A 23,618-nucleotide genomic window follows, 5' to 3' on the forward strand; every position below is an offset into this window, starting at 1 on the left:
GGCCTGATTTATTAAGGCTCTTCAAGACTGGAAAAGAAAGACTATCATTGGAGAACCTGGATCATCCAGCAGACCTAAAAAAGATTTGGTCCAGGATTGAAAACATTTGCCAACTGATTTTTAAGAAATCCATTCCTGATGGATCTTCCAGGTTTTCCTTTGATAGTCTAATTTAGCCGGTTTTGGAGGGATTTGATAAATTCGACTCAGTGTTTCCAAATATAAAGTAATCATTATATTCTTAGATATCAGATCAGTGGCTAGCCAATCAAATGCAACCTTGCCTGTAGATTTTGTTATATTGCAATATATTATACGTTATTCCAATAATAACATCCAATTTGTTATTTTTATGCTATATATTTACAAATTAGTCTTTAATTGGTTCTATTTTTTACAATATACATTTACTGAGGAAACTAGAAAATAGTTAAAATAATCTTCTCTATTGCACAGACCAGGTCAGAGGACTGCAGATGATCTGGAAATTATTTTTGAAGAACTTATTCACATTAAAGCCTTATCTCACCTCTCCACCACAGTAAGTTATTTTTTCTTGTTCAGTTGGAAATGTTTGTAAATTTTCTTTTTAATACATTTTTTATTCAACATTATAAAAAAGATAAAAATACACAGTAAAGTATGCATTGAAAATAACACACTGCACAGTACAATGGTTAAATTTTAAAGGAACAAAGAAAACAACAGATCATAAATGGGGATGGAGGGAGGGAAAAGAAAAAAAGAAAATGGAGAGAACCTATGCAGAGTCGGGGCATGGGAGGATAAGATCACATTACAAGTAAGAAACTATAAAAACAAGGGTCTCGGGACTGAAAACCCTAAATGTTTATATTGTTTAAATAATTTCTAATGAAATATACTTCTGCAGTTAGTTTGGGAAAGGATAGGGGGAATTGGACGCTTTTTGCAGTTTAATATAAAAGAATCGTCAGTTGATTGTTAGTTATTTTAATGAATAAAGGATTTTTATTTATTGCTTTTATTTAATTTTTTTAAGGTTAAACGGGAACTGGCTGGATTTTTAATATTTGAATCTCATCCCAAAGCAGGAACAGTTTGTAAGTACTTGTATAGAATGTAATGCAATAAAGAAAATAAAAATTAGTGTCAGGATTTGTATACATTTTAGGCGAATCTGATGCTTTCAAGGGAATGTGTAATCTTTTTAGGTTTCTTTTTAAATATTCATGTACAAAATATTCTATGATGTAATCGTTTTATCAATGTGTGTTATAGGAGAAATAAACCTCAAAGCAAAATTAAGGAATTTGGTCCTCTTATGAAAGAATCACCTGGGCTATGTTCAGATTGGCAGGGAGGTTGTGGTGTGGTTACCGCTTCCTCATGTCAGGGAACCACGGCCTCAAAGAGACGCTACATGTAGATTCTACCTGCAGCAGCTCAATAGAGAATGATTAGGGGCGAGTACCGAGTTCAGTACCGCTCACTGCATTTCACTGTAAAATCTGCAGACACTGGTTCTTTAGGAAGCAGCTCTTCAAAGTGAACAGCTGAGCAGGGAAGGTGCCAGCCGCCTGGAGCCACACAGATCACTTGGTCCAACTGCAAATGTGAAGCCGCTTGTACAGAACTATCCCCCCATTCCCCCCAGCTGGGTTCCAAGTTTTTGGCCTCCTGATTGTTTACGCCAACAGGTTTAGACACCGATACATTGCTACAAATATTTGTAATTATATATATATATATATATATATATATATATATATATAGTGCAATGTATTTGGTCATTACATATACAGGACCTGTTTTCTATTTTGTAGTGCTACACAATGGTTATGCTTTTAAACTTTACTAATTATCCTCTTATTTCAAGTCACTGAGGTTAATTTACTAAATCCATGCTGTTCCAGCCAAAACCATATTTGAATGCTCTAACGTGTGCAAATCAAAAAAGACACATGATTGGGCATTAAAAGTAAAAAAAAAAGTTTTTTTAGTAAGAATTTCTTTGTGAGTAAAAATATAATTTACTAGATTAACAGACTGTACTTCTGTAGTTGCAACCCCAAAGTGTTTTCCAGCTTGCACAAAATAAGCTCTACCTATGTGGTTGATATTTTACCAATTAAGACCTCTTAGATTGTAAGCTCTTTTGCCCAGGGTCCTCTCCTTCTGTTTGTTTCATTGTTTGTATCTGTCTATAATTTGCAATCCCTATTTAATGTACAGCGCTGTGTGATATGTTGGCGCTATATAAATCTTATTTAAAATTAATAATAATAATACTATTAATAATAATATTAATAAGATGAAAAGGAGAGATTGTCTGATTACTAGATTGTAAGCTCTTTGGGGCAGGGTTCTCTCCTCCTGTATCACTGTCTGTATTAGTCTGTCATTTGCAATCCCTATTTATTTGTACAGCGCTACGTAATATGTTGGCGCTATATAAATCCTGTTTATTAATAATAATAATAATAATAATAATAATAATAATTGCAGATAAATAAAGCCCCCTCTAGTGGTTAAAGTAAAAATAACTACAGAACAAAAACAGAAATATGAAAGTCACATTAAAACTTACTTAATGGCAGATGTTGGAACGCGAGTCGCGTGACTTGGACTCGAGTCTGACATAAGTCACCTAATGAATGATTTGCAACTCGACTCGGGGTTTTCCCTAGTGACTTGCAACTAGATTCGTGACTTGCTTTCTCTGCTGACAGCTGAAGGGGAAAGGGAGGAAGGCAGAGATGCTTCTGTAACACAGCCTCCCCCCCCCTCCTTCATCTGTCAGAGGTGAAAACTTAGAAGAAAGAAAGGCAGGGAGGAAGGCAGTGAGTCTTCTGTAACATAACACCACCTTTCTTGGATTCTAAGTTTTCTCCTCTGACAGCTTCCCCCTTCAGCTGTCAGAAGAGAAAGCCGTGGACTTAGAACGCGATCCTGTGCTCAAGAACAGGATCAGAACTCTATTTCGATATGGGAAAAAAATGGGGTTAAATAAAGTGACTTGACTTGCTGCTCAACTTGGAAGAATTCTTGGTGACTTGAGACTTGACTTGGGACTTGGTGTGAATGAAGCAACCTCTGCTTTATGGTAAAGATTACCATAATAATGCAAATATCCTTCACATTAGAAATGCTCACTAAAATCAAATATTCCTAAAAATGTCAAATTGGTCATCTGATTTAGGGTTGGTATTTTTTTTCTTTAATTTATATATTTGATAGATACCACCCTTTGTTCCAGAATTACAACGTTTTAGGAAAGGAGTGACTTACTGTAAAGTTGCTAAATTTACTGCTGCCTGTTTGAGAAATAATAAAAATGTGTGCAGCTTGATGAGCTTGGTATTTGTATTTACCATGGAAAAGATTGGATGATTTTCCTATTTGCAGTGTTTAACCAGGGTGAAGAAGGGACTTCATGGTACATCATATTAAAAGGATCCGTCAATGTGGTCATCTATGGCAAGGTATATTTTCTTTCCCCTTCTAGCAAATGTATGTGTTAAGACTACTTCATCAGAAACTGTTCTGTACCTAGGTCCAAATGTGCTTTGTGTCTACTTCTGCTTTTTGATACCAATGCAGATATGTTAGAAGATATTTGAAAACATTTATAAAATCAGAAAGGCTGAAAATTAGGTAAATTGTGAACTTGGGCATTCCATTTCCCCCAGCCCTTTAAAAACATGCAGTGAGCTTAATTGGTTTCCCCAGAAATGTTTCTTGGTACATGTGAAATAAGCCGAACAAACTGCAAATCTGACATTCCCTCAAACATTCCCTGGTGGGCATCAATTACTGCTATTGAAACACATGAACCTAGAGGATTCCCACCAGGGAATGTTTGAGGGAATGTCGGATTCCCTGTTTTATAAATGGAACCTTTTAAATCCACCACTATACTTGCATTGCTACTGAACATCCAGCATTAAAGAGCAAACAGCTGCAGGATAAGTGTTACTTTATACCAGCACCAAGTTAGCCAGAACATTATCAAATGTAATTTTTATCTTCCTTCTAGAAGACTAGCAGGTGAAAGGCTGTTCAGAGTATGATATAAAGGGCAGAATGGCTAGACTTCCAATAGATAATCATGTCTTTTCCAAAGACTTTCAAAAATGATATTTGTGGAAAAAAAGCAGCAAAAATGAAGTGTTGTGCAAGCTTCCATAGGCTGGGCATTTGGTGATAATAGGAATAAAGAAATAAGTATCTCTTAAAAGTATGCATGAGACAGAGTTGCCAAAATGTGGCCAATTTTTTTTTGAGCATGCAGCAATCACTAGTTCATGGTAATGTGCAATTCCCATGACCAACCAACGTAGAGGAAGAATAAATGATATAGTTTGAATTACTATTATTACTATAATATTACTATTATATGCTAGCAGTGGTTAGATAGACAAAGAGGTAGTAGAGAAATTCAAAATCTAATTTTGGATGCGACCTGCCATACAGGTATACAGTGTGGTTGTATAGCATCTTCTTTAGCAATGCACCTATGTTAAATTTTTTGTATGTTCATTTCAGCCTGCGTGCACACTGCAATTTTTATTATTCTTTGCAAAGTAAATTTTCATCACATTCACTAAGCTAACTGAATTATCCCTTGCAGAGTGAAAAGTCACTTTGCCTAATAACGCAGTCTCTTTGTATACTGAGTAAGTATACAATTTGCTTGTTTGCATACTATTAATGATCGAAAATATGCACAAATACTTTAGTACATAAGGCCTATAGAGTAAGGCTAGGTACACACGTGCAATAATTATCTTTTGAAAACAAACGATCAATCATTATTCACGATTGTTTTAAACAATCAAATTGTGCACAACTCTGTACATGCTGTAATGATATGATCGTTCAAATATAATCCACCAATAGTGTACACACTAGGTACGATTATGAACGATCTTTGCCCAATTAGATCCACCGAGATGGTCGTTCATTTCCAGCGAGATTCCCCGTTCGTCGGCGCCGTTGACCATTCGTTGTACACTTTTTTTGTTAACATCTATCGAATGCGTCGTGGATTGTTTCCAACAACAATTATTGCAGGTGTGTACGCAGCCTAAGGCTAAGTATCTTCTATAGATTTTTATTAAGCATAGCAGATTGCCTAATGATGTCAGGAGACAGCTGCCATGGTGTTAACAGTCATCTCAGGTAAATATCCAACCTTAGTACAGCGGTCCCCTAACACTGTTAAGCAATCTGCAGTGCCCTACACAAACAACAGCTATTGTTTTCTAATGGTGGGGACCCAGAGGTGCACCTCTTGTGTTCCCCTCTCTATAGACCATACAAGCTTCCCATTAGTGCTCTGTACATGGGTTGTCCATCCCCATCATCTGTGAAGTTAAAAATTGTATTTGTAAGTAACCATCGCTTGTATTGTAATGGTGATTTGAATTTTCTATTCTGTGTCTACCCCAGGGTGTGGTGTGTACCCTCCATGAAGGAGATGACTTTGGAAAGTTGGCTCTTGTGAATGATGCACCTCGGGCAGCGTCTATCGTTCTGCGTGAAGACAACTGCCATTTCCTGCGTGTGGACAAAGAGGACTTTAACCGAATCCTAAGGGTTAGTAGTATGATGGTGTGCAAATTAATTTAATTATTAGATCAGCCTATAGAAAAGAGTTTCTTTAGTCATAGGTGGAGCCTGGAGTCCCATGGCCTCTTATATGCCTTAGATATTCAAACAAAAGCAAAAGCTCCCTGTTATAATTTCATACAGGGTGGCGAAGCCTTCTTCATAATGGTCACAGCAAGTATGTATATCTATGAAAAATAAAATGAGAGCGTAAAAGTGTATATTCAGGTGACAACAATTTTAGCAAACAGAAAATAAGGACAATTCTGCAACAAAGCTCAGACAGCAATAAAAGCCTGAGAAGGACTCTAGCCTTCCCCTTCTTCCTTCATATATGTCCATGGATACAATATATATCCACAAATGTACTGGTGGATAAATATATATCCACAAATGTACTCATATTTGTGAGCAGTCATCATAGGCCTGAGACATCAGAACTGCTTGGGTTAATTGTGCTTGATGAAATTTTCAGGGAGCTAATCATAAGTAAGGTATAGCAGTGTCACCTACTCTAAAAATTAGAATTGAATCCTGTTACAATAAGGGCTAATATATATCATAGGGCATGTTCCAAAGGACAAAAAAGCATAATCCTAATGGTCAAGGAATTGCTTTACCCAGTAAATGCTTCTGTACAGATAACGCTGGTCCTGATCATTCACCTTACTTCTACTTACCAAGGTGGAACTAGAAGAACTAAGTGCACTTTTTTACAGTAATATTTTCTTTTTTATTATCATTCTTATAGGACGTTGAAGCAAATACAGTGAGGCTTAAAGAACATGATCAAGATGTCCTGGTGTTGGAGAAGATTCTATCTGGGGCGCAAGTGTCAGCACAAGGCAACACACAGTCACCATATAAGTATGATACAGTCTCTTGGTCTCTGCTAATCAATACCTTCCAGATCTGTCACTTGCATTTTCATACAGTATTACAAAATCCAAAGTGCAAAAAGACATACCAACCTTTTAGAAAATGCTTCTTAGTTGATTTGACCAAAATGTAGCAAGTCTGACTTATTTATGTGGGTTACTTTCCACGTGGTTGCTTAATGCTGGTTTAGAATAAGGTTGGAAAGCTCCAGAGATTTTGTATTTTATATTTTAACTGAACCTGTCAGTTGTTTAACCAATTAAAAACCTGGGACATACAAAATCATATACATCCTCCAATCCTTCTAAGCTTCTGCACACCCATGTATGAAGTTGGTGAAACCTACTATGCCAATCTTTGTTGTAGAGCTGCAGTCAGCTCATATTTTAGCACTGATTGGCAAAGAACAGCTGCTTAGCCTTCAGTGCTTAAACAAAAATCACAGGAAAAACAAGTTTGCGTTCTGTGTATTTAACTTTTTTTTTTTTTAAATAATGTCTGATTAGACCCTAGTTATTGCTAGCAAGTTCAAATGGCTTAATCTGCAGATGGCTACAGAGTCATTTGTGGATCTGTAGATGGCTAAAAAAATCATGGTTGGATTTATAGATGACTTAAAGAGTATTAATGACTCACGGCTGGATCTTTGCAAGGCTACAGAGTTATGGCTGGATCTATAGATGGCTGCAGAGTCATGGCTTCATCTGGATGATCTTTCTATAGAATTTAGCAATATCCTCAAAGGAAGTGTTTACTGGCCTGCTTCCCTTATGTAAAACTGCTAGGCACAATGTGCAAATTTCATAAAAATGTAAAGGTAATTGCTAACCTCAGTGGGGCAAATTAGGTGATCACTTGTATTACACTCAGTTGCTCCCATTTAAAAACTGTTGACAGGGTTTAATAAGACTACGTTAGGTAGTAAGTACATGAAAGTTTGTGTGGAATCAGAACATACAGTCTATTAAACATTGTATTTTTTTACTTGAGCAAAATCAAAATTAGAGATGTCAGTGGCCCAAGCACAGACCTTACTGTAGGGTCCTGGCCAGCCAGCAGACTGTACTGACAGGACAGTTCACATCATTTGCAATCCAATGGACAAATATTAGTTTGAATAAAACATTACAGTAATAGGTATTTATGTCCAAACACATCACATAATTCAATTTAACTATTACTTTGAATGTTTTTAACCTAATGCTTTTTCTCCACCAGCCCATTATCATTTAACCCCTGGAGGTACAAATTATTATTATTATTATTTATTAGTGATAGTAGATAACCAGTAATATAGTAAGGAAGTATATTAAGAAATGTATTTTCCTTCCGTAGTGGAAATATGTAGAAAATACAAGAAACATATACTAGGTCTTTATAGCAAATATACAAAATAAAACTTAAGATAAATGTTATGAACACTGAGTTTCTAAGATTTGACAATCCAAATGGGGAAAAAAAAATAAATGGCATATGTAAAGGCTTCATATAAAATCTGGAGCTAAAGAAACAACCTCCTCCAAATGTCTCCTAATGGAATTGTCAGGAGCTCAGTATCCAAGAATCATATAGCCATATGTATCCAGTATATGAAATTTAATAACTATTCTTTCTCGTACTTCTGTCAATTTAGGATTTTTAGAAAATGCTTCTATTATTTTTACAGCTATACTGTGATGTCCGGAAATCCAGAAAAAATCTTGGAACACTTTTTGGAGACAATGCGCCTTGAGTCAGGATTGAATGAAGTGTCAGGTAACAAAGGTGCAATAAAATGAAATGATATATTATTGAATAGTTCAATTGGAATTCTGCTATAATGCTCTTAAATACATTACTCTGAGTCATTTTTACTTCTAGTGAAAGGCTGAAAGATGTAAAATATGAATAGCTAGGATGGGTTGAAATCTTCCAAATTAAAACCCAGCCAAATATCCTAAATACATAACTGAATTACATTCAAGCAGTTTTGTGATACAGGCTTCCCGCACACAGCAGAGACAGCCTAATGATTTTTTCCAGTGCAGTTAACCAGTACAAATTAGTCTAAAATCAAGCCTGTTAATTTGGAAAAGGAATAGTGGAAATATAATTCATGAACTTATCCTCTTCCATAACCATAAAAGTAATGTTAGAACTGCAGAGCAAGCCCTGATTGGCTTGGAGTGCTGTCCCTCCTTTTACTAGGGCAGTAGTGCAATTGAATCATTGGTATATACCTAGTCTGGTTGAATTTTCCTACACTCCTTTGATGCCCCTTGTGTTTCTCATCACTGATTGCAGGGGGCATGATATCATGGTGTCCTGGGATCACACAATAAGGCTACAGAGAATGGAATGATATCATAATGTGAGTATTATTGACTGCAAAAATAAAGACTGCAGCCCGGGAGGATAAAAATGGACCCCAGCTTGTTAAATGACTGTATTAAAAACAGTTGAAAAGAAACAAAAAAGAATAACACATAAGCTGCACAAGCCAGCTTAAAAACATTTTTTTCTAATTAATAAAAGTACTTAGAGATAATATATATTGCTGGATTAAATCTAAAAGGTTTTATAATTTTTTAAAGAAATTTTATTGTTTAGATAGTCACTCTTTCTCTTTAAAGCATTTCATAAAGTTACAGCATCATGATATATTTTACTGGAAGTCTATTGCATCATATATTCGGTAGTATTTGCATAATTTAATTAAGTTGTAACTTTCTGAATTCTTTGATTCCTCTAGATACCGCTTTGGATGACTTTATTCTGATGCACTGTGTTTTCATGCCAAACTGTCAGCTCTGCCCTGTCTTGATGTCCCAATATCCTTTCTCAGAAGTGGCTGTGTTACAACATGAGAATATTGTCTTTCATTGTTTTATGTTATTCATGTATTAATATGTAATTCATTTTTGATTATGTTTTTATTATCTGAAATGTCCAATGCACTAAGACCAATCTTGTGTAATTCACATGTGCAACTATTTAGATATTTAGGTTGGAGCACACATCTGTCTTATAGTGTGCTTTATGAATATGGGATATGCATTGTAATCTCCAGGTAAGTCAGACCGTTCTCTTGCCTTTCTAGAAAATCCTATTTTTACTTTTTTCTTACCCTTTTCTTTGTCTTTAAAATCTTGTTGATCCAAGTTCAGGATTACCCCAGCAAAACAGGAAAAGTCAACTTTGGCACATACATGTGTCTTTCAGATTTGTTCGTTTTTTGTGGGAATGAGCATCTTGAGTAGACTGGTCATCACATATATAGCTACCCAGCTTGGGTGAACAATCTCCTCAACAGGAAAAGCTGCCGATACAACAACCAGTAGGTAACATTCTTTGTTATAGTTGAAAGAAACAGATGGGTGCTTGACAAAATGCCTCACCCTTACAGATAGAGTGCTTCAATTTTTTTTTCATTGTCCTTTTGGCAAGCTTAAAGGTGAATGTGTAGTATTTTTGTATATGATTTCTCTCTAATTATGTTCAAAAATAACAAAAATAAATCATTCAGTGATTGTTTGAAGGCAAACAAGTTCTGATGTGCTGTGACAGACTAGAACATGGATGCATTTAGATTCCCTAGGATGTGCATGTTTATCGCCACCAAAAAGAAGTAGGAAAGCAGGAGTAAGAATTAGACAATGTTGTATAACACTGCAGTCTGTGTTTTGGGATGTGTCTGATTGTGTTTATGAAGCTAATGAGTAGATACTGTTCCAGATCACTTCAGCATTTGCAATAGCTCACAAGGCTCAACCATTTGATAATTTGGATTGTGATCAAGAGTTGGTATCAATGCAGATCAACTAATTCTCTCCTTGTGCAGCAATTGCATTACCAAGCACTAAAAGGATAGAACATCATTCTGCCAACAAAGGTAGGTATTTTAGAGTTCCATGGTATATTTTCTAGCAGACTATGTACACATAATTTACATTTTATTTCACACAGCCTAGACATAGTCTTATTACATGCTGACATATCTTTTGGATCCTAGATTCAGTTTCTAGAGTTACTTTCATCATCAATGGGACCTTGACTTTTGACTACGTACTTTTAGTATGAAACGCTGTATGAGTATGAGGCGATGTCATGCTTTCTTGTGTGGGAGTGCAAATAAGGCATCTACTGAACATGGCGTACCACTGACAACTCCTTGTTTGTGAGTGTTCCCTGTAGGGGCTTAGCACAGTCTCAGGAGCTAGTATATTGCCTGGGTGAATCAATGAGGCTGGTGGTGTTAGGAGATGCTTATCTGGCAGAGCCAACGTTCCAACGCCACCACAGCATATCACGCTCTGTTTATTCTGTTGCTCACAGCAGCATGAAGAATAAGGAAATAGTTGTCTGCCCTCTGATCAGCATTTTACAGTATTTTATGCTTCCTTTTTGCTGTGAAGTCTGTAATATATACCTTTTCAGCATCCCCAGCACTTTCCCTGAGGCTGTGCACAGTTGAAGGAGATTTTTGGAGCACATTAGGCCCTGGCTTGATCCTGCCATTGGCTGATAGGGCTTTATAGCCTTTCTGCTCACAGTTACCAGTGCCTGTTGTAGTGTTAGGCTGGGCTGACCTGCTGCTGGGGTGTTTATCTGTTGGATTTACTGTTGCTAACTCTATCTGTTTCCTGACCTTGTGATTGTATGCTACCTGGACCAGTCGCTGCCTGTGACCCCGACTCTGCTTATCTTTATCCTTGGATACTCTGTGTGGTGCACTGATTACCTGTAAGTGACCTCTGGCTCTGGACTTGTCTTGCTGGAATTTCCTGTACTGCATTATCTGTGGGTCCTCGGCTAGTCCTTCCCCAGACACCATCCCTAGCGCACAGAAGTCCTGGGGCCACTGTGTGCTGGGATGGCTGAGCGGGGGCTTACTATAGGTGAAGAGTGCGGCATTAAATTGGGGACTGGCGTCTGGTGAGCATTGGCACCAGACCAGGGCCTACAGCAGCATTAAATATTATGACACCCGTGTCCTAGGAAGATGACCATGGCCAAGTCCAAAGTGGACATCAGAACACCTTCTTTCAATAATCTAGACAATGTGCTTAGCTGATAAATGCTGCTAAAATAAAAAAATATGCAAGTATATTATAAAAACATGGACTGAAACTTTTGCTGAAAACCAGGCTCATAACTAGACGTTTCAAGCAATGTTGCTTTTTCCCACTTCAGAATCTGATTGACATTTAACATTTCTAGTCATCAATGAAGAAAGTTTTGTGAGGTCAAACGTGCTTAGGGACCAAATTTGTTTCTGAAATTCACAAACCATCAACAATTTTATTCGTTAGTATGTTTGATCTTGTCTATTACTGCAGCTAGACTGCATTTGTAGAAGGACAACACCAAATTACATTGTTATGCGGACATTTTAAATACAGACTACATTAGCCCTTCAGATATAGTTTTTCGTCATTTTATTAATGTCTGTTTAGGGCGTTTCAGTTTAGCTGTCCTGCAATATAAATATCATTGTCAGTGTATGCCTAACTGCGCATCACTGCATTTAACTGAGATAATAAACAGAATATTTAGGGCCAACTTGTTTCTGCAGATCTGACAGCATAATTGTTGTGTCTGTTAGTTTTATTTATCTGGTGGTTTTCATGAAATTATTTAGCAATGTAATTGTTACTGTTCTCTAGCAGTTTCTTGATGTATTTTGCAAAATGTTTTAGACAAGTTTTTGGAGGACAAAGAATAATCTGTGGAATTTATTTATTAAAATAAATTCCTATGTGATTTTGTTAGAGATGCAATCAAACTGTGTATATGTAGTGATGTGAAGAATATGCCAAGGATTTAAGGAAAAAACAAAATACCTATAAAATATTATACACAAGTCTCTGTACTCCCTATTATCAATGTACAACCTTAGTCAATCATTTCGGGCAATTGGAGTGGATATTGTGATCCACCCTATATTATGCATTACTACTCGTTATACTGTGGTTTATCCCTTTCTCAAAGTTGGAGCATGGTGAGTAGATAGCAAGCTCCAAGGATTTCCCTTTTCTCAATATTGCACATTCTAAGTCATATCTCTCTGCTTTATGATCAGTTAGTTTTAAGGGTAAATTTATAATGTAGTGCAGATATCTCTAACTGATCATTGTTACACTGCGTTGTTCTACAAACACTATAGCTCATCCCATTCAAAATCCGGCATTGGTGTGTATCCAGCAAATCAACATGAAGTTTTCTATTCTCAATGGAGCAGAGAAAGTTTTATGATTTTAGAAGAGAGTCATGAGATACATGACTGGCATTCACTTGTTATTTTTTACAGATTTACAAAGCACAAAGATGGGCTTTACAGATGTGTAGTGGCTTTTCTTAAGCAATCATATCAAAGCTGACATCATGGTAGCAGAGCTGTGTATGTGCCCACCCACACATTGCACCATTTTTAATGTCCATGGGCTTGTATTGATGGCACCAGTTTGAGAGTCTTTCTTTTGAGATTCAGAATTCATGGACAGGTGCAACTGACCTGCAGCTGACCATCCTTTGACCTGCATTTGATATGCTTTAGGTGACTTTCCCAAAGAATTGTAAAGATATGCTAAATATTTTATTAACAAGATTGCCAGGTAAAAATAAAGAAAAAAATAGTAGTAAAGCAAACCTGCATCTTTTTAAGCACTTTTAGAAATATGTGGGAGGTGAACAGTCAAGAGTTAGCATTGGTGTAGTCAGAGTTTGGGCATTTATGGGCAAACTTTATGAGTGGTTTGAAATTTTCTCAATTTTTAGTTTTAATAATGTGTTGCTACAAATGTGCACAGCATAATGTAGTTACAATCTAGGCAGTCATTTGAGGGAGAATGCGGGCAATATGTGATTATGTAACACTTTATTATGAGTTAGAAAACCATAATTCATTGTGATTTTTTGCAAGCACTGACAAATTCCTCAATATTTTATGGAGTCAATGGTCATCTTATTAACTGTCCTTCAGCGGAGCTCACAATGTAATGTCCTTTGACTGATGCAATTTTGGGGGGAAGGCAATCAACCTACCAGTATGTTTTTGGGATGTGGGAGAAGTGCTAAATCCCTAAAGGAAACCCACACAAACATAGGAAGGATATACAAAATGTCCATACAGCAAATGCTCTAAATGAGATTCAATCACCCTAGTTCTTTAAGTTGTGATTGCTAGCCACTGAGCTACATTGTCTATATATAAAATATATGGACCTAATACCATAGAAATGGAAACTAGGTGGTAGATATATAATTACAGAAGATGCCAAGGAAATCATATTACAATAGAACTTAAACAGTTGCAGTTATAATCTCCAGTATCTTTTGTGTTATATCTGCCATTGCAAGGAGAAAATCGTCAGTAGATCTCACAATGTAATCATGTCTAATGAGCGCAAATTACAATCTGTGTATATTTTTTTTTCTTTCCTTATTTTTGTAAACCTTAATCTCTGAACAGAAAGCTATCATTAGCAGGATTTAAAGAAAGCTAATGTAAAATAAGAAAATGCCAAAAATTACAGGTACCTGCGGTGAGTTTGATAATAGGGGGGTAAAAATATATGAAATAATTATACGGCTGCAGAAGCTGAACAAGAACATGACTAAGAGTAACATTAAACTTGCAATTCACATTTTTAACACTGGCTGTATTGACAGCATTATTGCATGTTATTGTTCTGACTGTTTGGAAGTGTGTACAGTTTAATCCCTTCCAACAATAAGCAGCTTTAATGGATGCTGAGACTTGTTTAAAGAGTGGCATCATCTAAATGGGATGTGTTAATTATGTTGTATGAAATTAAATAGGATTGAACTTTGCAAGTTATTTCTTTAGAAAAAAAAAAACACGGTTTAAATCTAAACAGATTGCTTTATGCTTTTGGCTTTCTTTTGTGTTTAGGTTTTTTCTTCAGATTTGTAGATGTAGGAATAGCACTTGCTAAACTCTAGCTATAATTTGTAGAATAATGTAGAATTCCTGGTGTATCATTTAATGTAGGATCTGCAGAGTGTCTACTATCTTGTAGCTTTCTGTTCCCCAAGAAAATCAACAGGATGATACCTTCCAAAGGGTTCAACTAAAAATCAGTGCCCGTTCCCCAGAAAAACTTTGGATGGACCATACCCCCATTCTCAGACTAGGATTGTGAATGGCTGGGGCATCCTAAAGGGAGTAATGATCTGAAGTAGATACATAGTGCATACCCAGTGCACAGAACCCTTCATTATTCATTTCATCACTATTGCCTTTATCATTGGAACACAGCAACAACCCCATGCACACACATTGTATACACAAATACACTGCATATACCTATATACAAATACACTGCATACACATGCATGCACAGACCGTACACTCGCCTACCTTTGCTAGCTGTCTTTCCCTTAGTTCCCAGTGTCCCTGATTGTGATGCTATGGGGACAAGGGTGCTCAGGGGGTGCCATGCCAGGCCCTGTGGCCACCAATAAGCCCCCCCCCCCCCTCCTCTTGCTTGTACAGAAACAAGTGAAGCAGTGAGTGTAAAGACTTTTGGCACCAGGTAAGGGTGCCCATCAAAAAAGCACATGCTGGCACTGATGATTTTTGTGTTTGCTGGGGTGATAGTTATAATAATTGTATTTAGTTATTTAATTTTTAATTACCTTTATCATCCACTACTTTAGCTTCCAAAGGTCCACCCAAAAATGTGCTGTTTAGGTTGACATAATGAGGATGTTACTGATATGCATATTGTGACTTTTTTAATAAAAGTTAGCTGCTAAGCTACTCCCTCTATCTACAATGTATGCAGAAAATGGTGATACATAAATATCACATAAAGACATGATTCAGTTGTGGGCTGTAAATGACAACCTGGGTACATCTTTTTGATGCTAAAGAAGAAACAAGCTTGAGGCAGCTAGGGAATCTATTGCTGTTGGGGACTGACCAGAACATATTATCTATGAGCGGTGTATTAAATGGTAGGTTTTTATAAGCTTAACAGTTTATATTTGACAGTAGATTCTGTAAACTGCCCTGTAAACCTTGTTTTTATTGTAACACCAATGAAAGTGTATTTGTGTATGTTCCTTCGAAATGCGTTGGAAGTCAACTCTTGATAGACTGTTATTATTTACATTATTTTATATGGACCATTCCCTATGGCTTAGCATTCATATTATTTCCAGCATTCCACTATTCCAGTTTGGAATTGGTTTGAATTGGTAAAAAAAAGGCATGGTATACAAAAAGAGATGTGCTTGTGTTTCTTTTCATTTGCTGGGAGATATTGTTGGTACCATCAGCTACTACTTACTAGCTCCTCTCCTCTTATTATCTCAGCGTTATTTAATGTAGCCAATCCACGCAGGTAGTTTCAAAGACAATAAGCTTTTCTGTCTAAAACATTTCAAATGATTTAGTTCATCAACTATTTACCCACACAATGTTTTATTTTTTTTATTGATTGTTATTAATGAATTGCATGAAATTTATACAGAACATGACAGCCTCATAGTGATCATAAAGTCACTAGGGGCTCAGTTTATACAATGGGGAATCTGACATTTTCTCAAACATTCCCTGGTGAGATTCAGTTACTGCAATTGAAACACAAGGATCTGTAAGATTCCCACAAGCAAATGTTTCAGGGAATGTCAGATTCCCTGTTTTATAAATAGAGCCATAAGAGATTATATACTAAAGAGGTGGAAGATGTTTATTTATTAAAGTATAAATGTAGCAAGGTTGTGTGCATTTATTAATTCAATAATATGCAAGCAACATTTATTTTAATTTATTTTTTAATTGGGTGTCTAAAGAGAACATAGCTTTACTGTATACACAAAGCTATATAAAGATTCTTTACATCTAGTAAATCCACCCAATAACATTGAATAATTAAAGAGACAAAACAGATGAAAGTTTGAGTATAGAGTTTTAGAGATACATCATTAGGGATTGCTAATTAATTCAGTTAATTCAGTTTAATTCAGTTTTAGTTTTCAATAGAGAATGAATGTCTGGCCACCACAAGATGGCACTCATGCTCTTTGTAATCTTAAGAAATGGAAGAAAAATCTAATTTTTAAACATTTTTTGTTTATCTAAACACTGGAAAAAGAACAAGACATTTTCACAAGCTTTAAAAAATGTAAAAAAAAGTCACTTTAACTATATTCCTAAAATAGGAAAACAAGTTAGGTAAATGTAAGACTTGTATATTGGTAAGGAAAATGTATTATTGAAAGTGCAGAAAAAAAAGATTCTTACATGTTTCTTTCTTGCTTATCAAAATATAACTGTTTTATTTATAATATTTTTTTTTTTTGCGTATATATTATATTTATATAGTGTGGGCATATTTTGCAGCACTTTAACAAGAGCATTGGACTATTTATATCAGTGTTGGCTCATCCAAAAAATCATGTGCATTTTGTGCACCCCTTACAATGCCCTCTACTTTATCAAAAATAGGTGCTAAAGTATTGGAAGGCACTGCCACAGAAAACAGAATGTTTTTTGTATCCAAAAAATGTGCATCTTTGAATCTTTGAGAGTGAGATAAGGTAAGCAGAAACCATAGCTTGCTTATGTGATGAGCAAATATATTAGTTGCGTTATTACAGTATGTATATTTGCAAATCACAAAATATGTTGACAGGTTCTCTCTTTAAAGTGATCATGTGCCCAGACTATGTACTTCAAAGTATTTTCAAAGGCTGTACAATCACTTTTAAACAAATCCTTATTCACCTCTGTAGCTATAGACATTGTGTTGTCTTCTAATGTGAACACAGTAAGTGTTCCTAATCTGTTAGAATTAAAGTAAACCAGCTTTAGATTCTTTGTGATCTTTGCAAATATTTAAGAATGAATGAATTCACAGTACAAGCAGCTAATAAGGTTAGGTAATGTTTGTTTTGAAGTTTTTTTTACTGTTTGTTAAAATATGTTAATCATATAATCAATAATCTTTTTTTGTCTTTAGCCTGGACATGGGTGCACTAAAAATGGATAATTGTAGTTGGGGTCAAGGTTGCCAGTAAATACTTCAGGTCTCAAGTGTACCTTGTGCTATTGTAATATGACATCAATGTTTGTCCATTTACAGTATAATGATTTTTGTTTAAATCAAAACAGTTTTTCCAAACACTTCCTTAACTTCTCTGCACTTACCATTCCCAGCCCTCCCAGGGCACAGAGCAGGAGAAAATGGATTATGCCATTAATAACAAGCGCAGGGTGATCCGATTGGTGCAGCTGTGGGCCAATTTGTATGGGGACTTGATACGGGAAGATGAATTCCCTATGACATTTCTTGAGGTGAGTCTCTATTTCCTGTTGCATAATTGATAAAAATGTAAATCATTTTTGGAAATTGCTTATTTGTATATGGGGTTCTCATTTCTGGATTATTCAAAGCTGAACTCCTTACAGTCTTTAGGAGTTGTATATGCTCCTCTTCTATGCCGAATTAGCTTTCTCTGATTTGGCTGCACACTATCCGTTCCATACACTGTGTATTAGAAGCTGCAGCAAATCAGGTAAAGTTTTCCTTATTTAGGGGATGGAGGACATCCAGGGTCATCTAATAATATAATGATCTAAATAATCTAATCTTTCCTCCCCTGCCTTGCCCCTGGTCCTAGAGATGGGTTTTAGACAAAATTGAACCATAGGCACATATGAATTGGGGTCCCAAACTCAAAGCAATAAAGTTTTCTGCATTCTTGCCACTCATTCTTGTTAATTGGGACCCTTAAGAAGGTGGAGGCCCTAGGGAATTATCCAATTTGTCCTACCCTAAAACTGGCCCTGCTATGCCCACCCCTTTTATTAAATGGATTTCAGTACTCTTGACTATGGAGTCTTAGCATTACATGTGGGTGGTAATTAGGGTGGTCAGAAGGCAAATGAAGTCTGTCTAGTAAAGTTTACTCTTCCCAACTGGCATCCAAGCTTCAAGAAATGTTAGATATTTGCATAACTCTTTCCAAGATTCAGCCACCTAGACCATGGATCATGGCTGAATGTTTACATAGCCCTGTAACACAGCCAAGTGGATAGCAAGAAGTGGTTTCCACCTTCAAACTGGGCAGAGATGGAGCAGCAGCAGGCTGAACAGGTTGTTTTTATGTTCACTGTCTTTCTTCTTATATCTGCATGTTCCTGCAGACACCACACCTGATTGGCTCCTGGTCTAGCCTTTACTACCCCAAATCAGAGGGCTGATGTATAGCAAAGGGCAAAAAATGTGATGCCAGGTCCCATTCCGTACATAGCACTAGTTGCATGTGAAACTACACATCCAATGATTTGCTAATAAATAAAAAGCTAGTGCCTTTATATCTGTCTGGATTTCAGCTTTAATAGGTTTTGTCAGCTGAAAAATACATGTTTTGCTACCAGTGTCCCGAGTGCCAGCACAAGATAGTTTCATTAACAGGAAAGATTCTCTCTGGCTTTGTATTGATTCCATTAGGTCCCTGTTAGAAGTTATTGAGAGAACTAGAAGAATGCGGGCGATGTCTGCATCAATACTGCGTCCTCGTACTAATGTGAATCCAGTGGGAGAATTTGTATATCTTCTCCCACACTTCATTACGAGCTTTTAGAAATGTCAATATGTTGCAATTTTCCTTAAGAGACTTTACTATACAATAGCTTCCAACTAAAAATATACATAATGATTGTGATAAGTGGGCAAGTCGTTTAGAAGCATGATTTTTACACAGAACATGGATTTTACAGGCCTGTCTCCATGAGATGCACGGCTAACCTGCAATTACAGCGCACATGGCTGTTATTAGAGGGAGAGTACAATCATTTTATATAGCACTTGCATCCAACTCGCTTTACAACTACCAGCTCATAGCCTATTAACCAATTACCATTTTACTTTACACCCCTATAGAATGACAAACACCAAATTGACGAGGCAGTATTAGTAGAAAAAAAAAAAGAAGATGCAGATTCTAATTCATACTAAATTACATAAGTTGTTTTTTCCCCTATTTTTGTAGTTCATCTCATAAAAAGTCACTTATCTTAGCAGTTATTTCTGATTTGCATAATCAGTGTGATTGTGTGTTGTCATTAAACTGCCATAGGATAAACACATCATAGAGATATATAGTGGGATGGAATGGCGTAAATTTATCAGATGTAAACAAATATATATACGTCAGAAAACAGTTTCTAGCAAGCTGTATACAAATGAGCTTTTCAGTGTCTGGTTCTGATGAATAAAAATTGCTTCCATACCAAATACCAATTATATTTTTTCCTATTTTAATAAATATATATGTAAAATCTGAATCTCATCTGGTTGGCCTGGGGGCTGCATAGAAAAAATAGTTAATTATAGAACATGGGATCTAGTGAGAATATTTTACTAAACATTAATTAAATGAATCCTTAAACAGAAATAGTACTACAGTGTTAATTTGGGGCAATTGCATGGGGTGAAAACAGCATCAAACACTGAACACAATTACACAAAAATCAAATATTTTCGGCAATGCCAGCAAATCAGTTTAATACCTATGTTTCTGTAAATACTTTTCTAGTTTAGCCCCTCCATCCCTGCACATGATAGCCGAATCCCATTTGGGATTGAATAATGACTGTCTGTGCTGATAAAGCTCCTCTACCCCTCCTCTTCCCTACCTACCTCTTTGGCTTTGGTCAGACTGGCAATGAGTTTACAGTGCAGTTACTGCTTCCTCATACCTGAAAACCACTGCCACAGGGAGTCTCTACATGTAGCATCTACTTGCAGCAGCCCAATAGATACTAAACCGTAGCAAGAGCAAGTGCCAGCCGATGGGAGCCAATGGAAGCCACACAGAATCATTTTCTCCTCCCGCAGGGCTAAAACTGCCCTCTATGTAGCTTCCAAGGAAAGAGCAAACGGGAATACTATACATTGTCATTTGAATGGCAGCCCTGAATCTGCTGGAGCAGCTGGTGGCACCCAGCAGTAGTCTCAGGGTTTTTAGATGTCTACACCAGGGAGTCTTGAATACAATAGGTTAAATGTATATATAAACTTATTAAAAGGTTATTGTTACAATGGAGTGGCAACAGATTCACTATTTACCAGTGCATATACATGGCAAATAAAATGAATGGAAAAGGTCTGACATATGTTGGGCACTTATTCTCTAACAGATATCTTTCCAATCACAATCACATCTGTCATTTCGGAATGCAAGCTGACCTTTTTAGCAAGTACACTTTTATTTTGTTTTATTAATGTGTTAACAAGCACAAAATTGTGCTGCCACCAAAGACTGGAGATCTGCTCCAAACACATTTCAGTATTGATTTAGACAAAGTAAAGTAGATCAGAAGTAGAAGGCTGCAGAAATAGCATGCAGAATGATTTAAGTCTCTTTGTTTTCTTTTGTTTAAATCTCTGTTATCTGTTCTCATAGGAATTTTATGTATCTGTATCAGACGATACAAGAACGATTGCTGCACTAAAGGAACAGCTTCCTGAGCTGGAGAGGACAGTAAAGCAAATGTAAGTAGTGTACTTATACAGGACATTTTATGCTGTGATAAATGGATTAACAATTAGGACCTCTAGACAAACGGGTCTAAATGGGGTCTAATTTACTTTGCCAAAGGACTTACACACCCTGCCAAACAGCACAGCCAGATTGATGGCCTGATATTGTTTTCTAGTAGTTATGTAATACAGCCAATACAGTCACTTCCCTGCCTTTGGCTTAAAAACTAGCAAAGCAAGACATTGATGATGTGATCTCTTTCCTATCTTCTCCAATTACACATGCACCACAGCCCATGCAATTGACTCATAGTACTGCCCATACAACTCCCAGTTTTAGTACTACTGTTTGCATGGAGTGAGAGATGCTAATATGAAAGTCTAAAACTTATATCTGCAATAAAATATTTATTAATATACATTATATTTGAAATTGAAAAATATATTGCATAAATGCATTATATGGTGCTGTTGCTAGTCTGTCCGGACTTCAGTTGTAAGGACTAGAAATAAAATAAATAAAATAAAATAAAAAATAAAATAAATAAAATACAATTCCTACATGTGGCTTTGATAATTGTTTTATACTCAGACTGCCAGGCATCAGATAGATTTAGATTCATAAATTTGACCTGTGTTCTGTGATTATTCATGAATTTGTCATTAGGGTGTTGCTCTCAGCCTTTCTCAAGTCATGGGCTGTGTTTCTCCAGGAGAAAACTAGGTGTAGAGATCTTTGGCACACATGTGTTAAGATGCTAGATCACTGTCCCTGGTAAGATTGTTAGTTATTGTTCCCTGTGGAAAGATAAACAAACGAGTGCTTTACAGACAGCAATATTTATTCTATGCAGAGGGGAGGGGCAGGGGAGCGGAAGGCACCCTACTACGTCCTCCTTTATAGAAAACAGAACCGGTCATTAGCTGTCGACAGGATGGATCACTGAGCAACACTGGGACAGCTATACAAATGTTAGATTTTTGCCTGAGACAATAACAAATGTTTGTCTCTGGCAACAGAAATGTAGCATCTGTACATAGTTTAAGTAAGTACCCCCAATGAGCATTTCAGTGGGGAAAATAATGAAGACCCTAGGCCCTACCCCAGTGGCACAAGGAGAGGCACAGAAAGAGCAAAAGGCAAGACATGCTAAGGAGTGGCTCATGTGTTGAGCGATTGTTGGTGATACAGGCTGGACCAAATTGCTCATAGATGTTTTTGTGACAGCTACTTCTATATTCCTTAGAATGTGTATGTGTACATAGTCTTACAGCAATTTTATTTTCATCTCAAAGATAATGAATAATCCTTAAAAAATATAGCCTGTTTGTGGGTTCATTAGATGAGTAAATGGGGTCGTTGAGCCATAGACAATAGCGTGAGTTGGTTTTTCAGTCTGGTGTGGTCATTCTTTTAAAGCTTTGTCCCCTTTTATACAGGGGTGGACATAGGGAAGTGTGAAATATGCCACTGCACAAGTCTTGGAATCCCCCACAACAAGCCCAAGTTAGTTTGGCAGCGGGGCCCTGAATCACCTCTGGACAGGGCCCATTGTTGGCTACTGCCTTAAAAAAAATATTGTCACGAAAAAACAAATATCTGCACTTGTAACAATATCACTGTGCATGTCTTCCACATACAAAGGTCACTTGACAGTTTATGGAACCTCCAAGAAGCGACAGCTGGGATGTCAGGGTGATAAGAGGGTGTACAGCAGGGGTCCCCAACCCTTGGGCCGGGCCGCGGCTGTCTAACAGGCAGGCCTTGGCTGTGGCTGATGCACCCACAAGTAGAGTTAGGAGTAGGACCCTACTTGGGCAGGCGCACCAGTCAGAGACGCGGACTACGTCTCCTGTAGACATCGCAGGCTCAGGGCAGTGGGCGGCTTCTGGCATCATGACGTCACTCTAGGGGGAAGTTTTTTTCCCTTTGAGTGACATACAGCTCCCCGCACATGCGCGATCCGGAGTCTGTGCATTTGGGGACCACTGGTGTAAAAGACTGTGAGCCACAGTGGGTTTGGAAGACAGTGCAATGAATGAACTGAGACAGACTTGTAGCAAATTGTCCCTGGAAGAGGATTCCCTAGTATTTGTGCTCTTACACTTTTGTTGACATGTATTACTTTGCATTATTATTATTATTATAATTATTAATAATAACTATTAATATATTAATAATAATAATAATAAACAGGATTTATATAGCGCCAACATTATACGCAGTGCTGTACATTAAATAGGGGTTGCAAATGACAGACGAATACAGACAGTGGTACAGGAAGAGATGACCCTGCCCCGAAGACCTTACAATCTAGTATGTGGGGGAATTACCACACAATAGAAGGGGAGATATGTAGTGGTGGGAGGTAGTGATGGTTTCAAAAGACAGAAGAAGATGGGTAGGCAAGTTTTTAAATGAGCAGAAAGTAGGAGCAAGCTGAATAGGGAGTGGGGGCAGCTCTTGAAAAGTCCTGGAGCCGTTAGTGTGATGAGGTTATGAATAAGGAAGTCATTAGTAGGTCATTGGAGGAGCGGAGAGAGCGGCTAGGGGAGTATTTTTTTTACCAGGTCAGAAATGTAAGTGGGACAATAACTGTGTAGGGATTTGAAGGCAAAGCACAGGAGCTTGAATTTGATTCTAAGGTG

At 37.0% G+C, this 23,618-nt stretch overlaps 1 protein-coding gene across 6 annotated transcripts in view; it reads left to right on the forward strand.

The window, feature by feature from the left end:
- RAPGEF4 (Rap guanine nucleotide exchange factor 4) overlaps positions 1 to 23,618 on the forward strand; it is a 169,480-nt gene that overhangs the window by 103,891 nt on the left and 41,971 nt on the right. For 5 of the 6 annotated variants that reach the window (XM_072418341.1, XM_072418343.1, XM_072418344.1 and 2 more), the window contains 9 exons: positions 457 to 541; positions 1,022 to 1,082; positions 3,388 to 3,464; positions 5,434 to 5,580; positions 6,344 to 6,459; positions 8,138 to 8,235; positions 9,203 to 9,281; positions 17,626 to 17,776; positions 20,893 to 20,981. In XM_072418341.1, coding sequence (XP_072274442.1) covers positions 457 to 541; positions 1,022 to 1,082; positions 3,388 to 3,464; positions 5,434 to 5,580; positions 6,344 to 6,459; positions 8,138 to 8,235; positions 9,203 to 9,281; positions 17,626 to 17,776; positions 20,893 to 20,981 — 903 coding nt within the window. The remainder of the gene's footprint in view (positions 1 to 456; positions 542 to 1,021; positions 1,083 to 3,387; positions 3,465 to 5,433; positions 5,581 to 6,343; positions 6,460 to 8,137; positions 8,236 to 9,202; positions 9,282 to 17,625; positions 17,777 to 20,892; positions 20,982 to 23,618) is intronic. The other variant, XM_072418342.1, reaches the window with a different exon arrangement.

This window comes from Pyxicephalus adspersus, chromosome 7 (assembly GCF_032062135.1).
Source record: "Pyxicephalus adspersus chromosome 7, UCB_Pads_2.0, whole genome shotgun sequence".
In the NCBI taxonomy this organism is placed as follows: domain Eukaryota; kingdom Metazoa; phylum Chordata; class Amphibia; order Anura; family Pyxicephalidae; genus Pyxicephalus; species Pyxicephalus adspersus.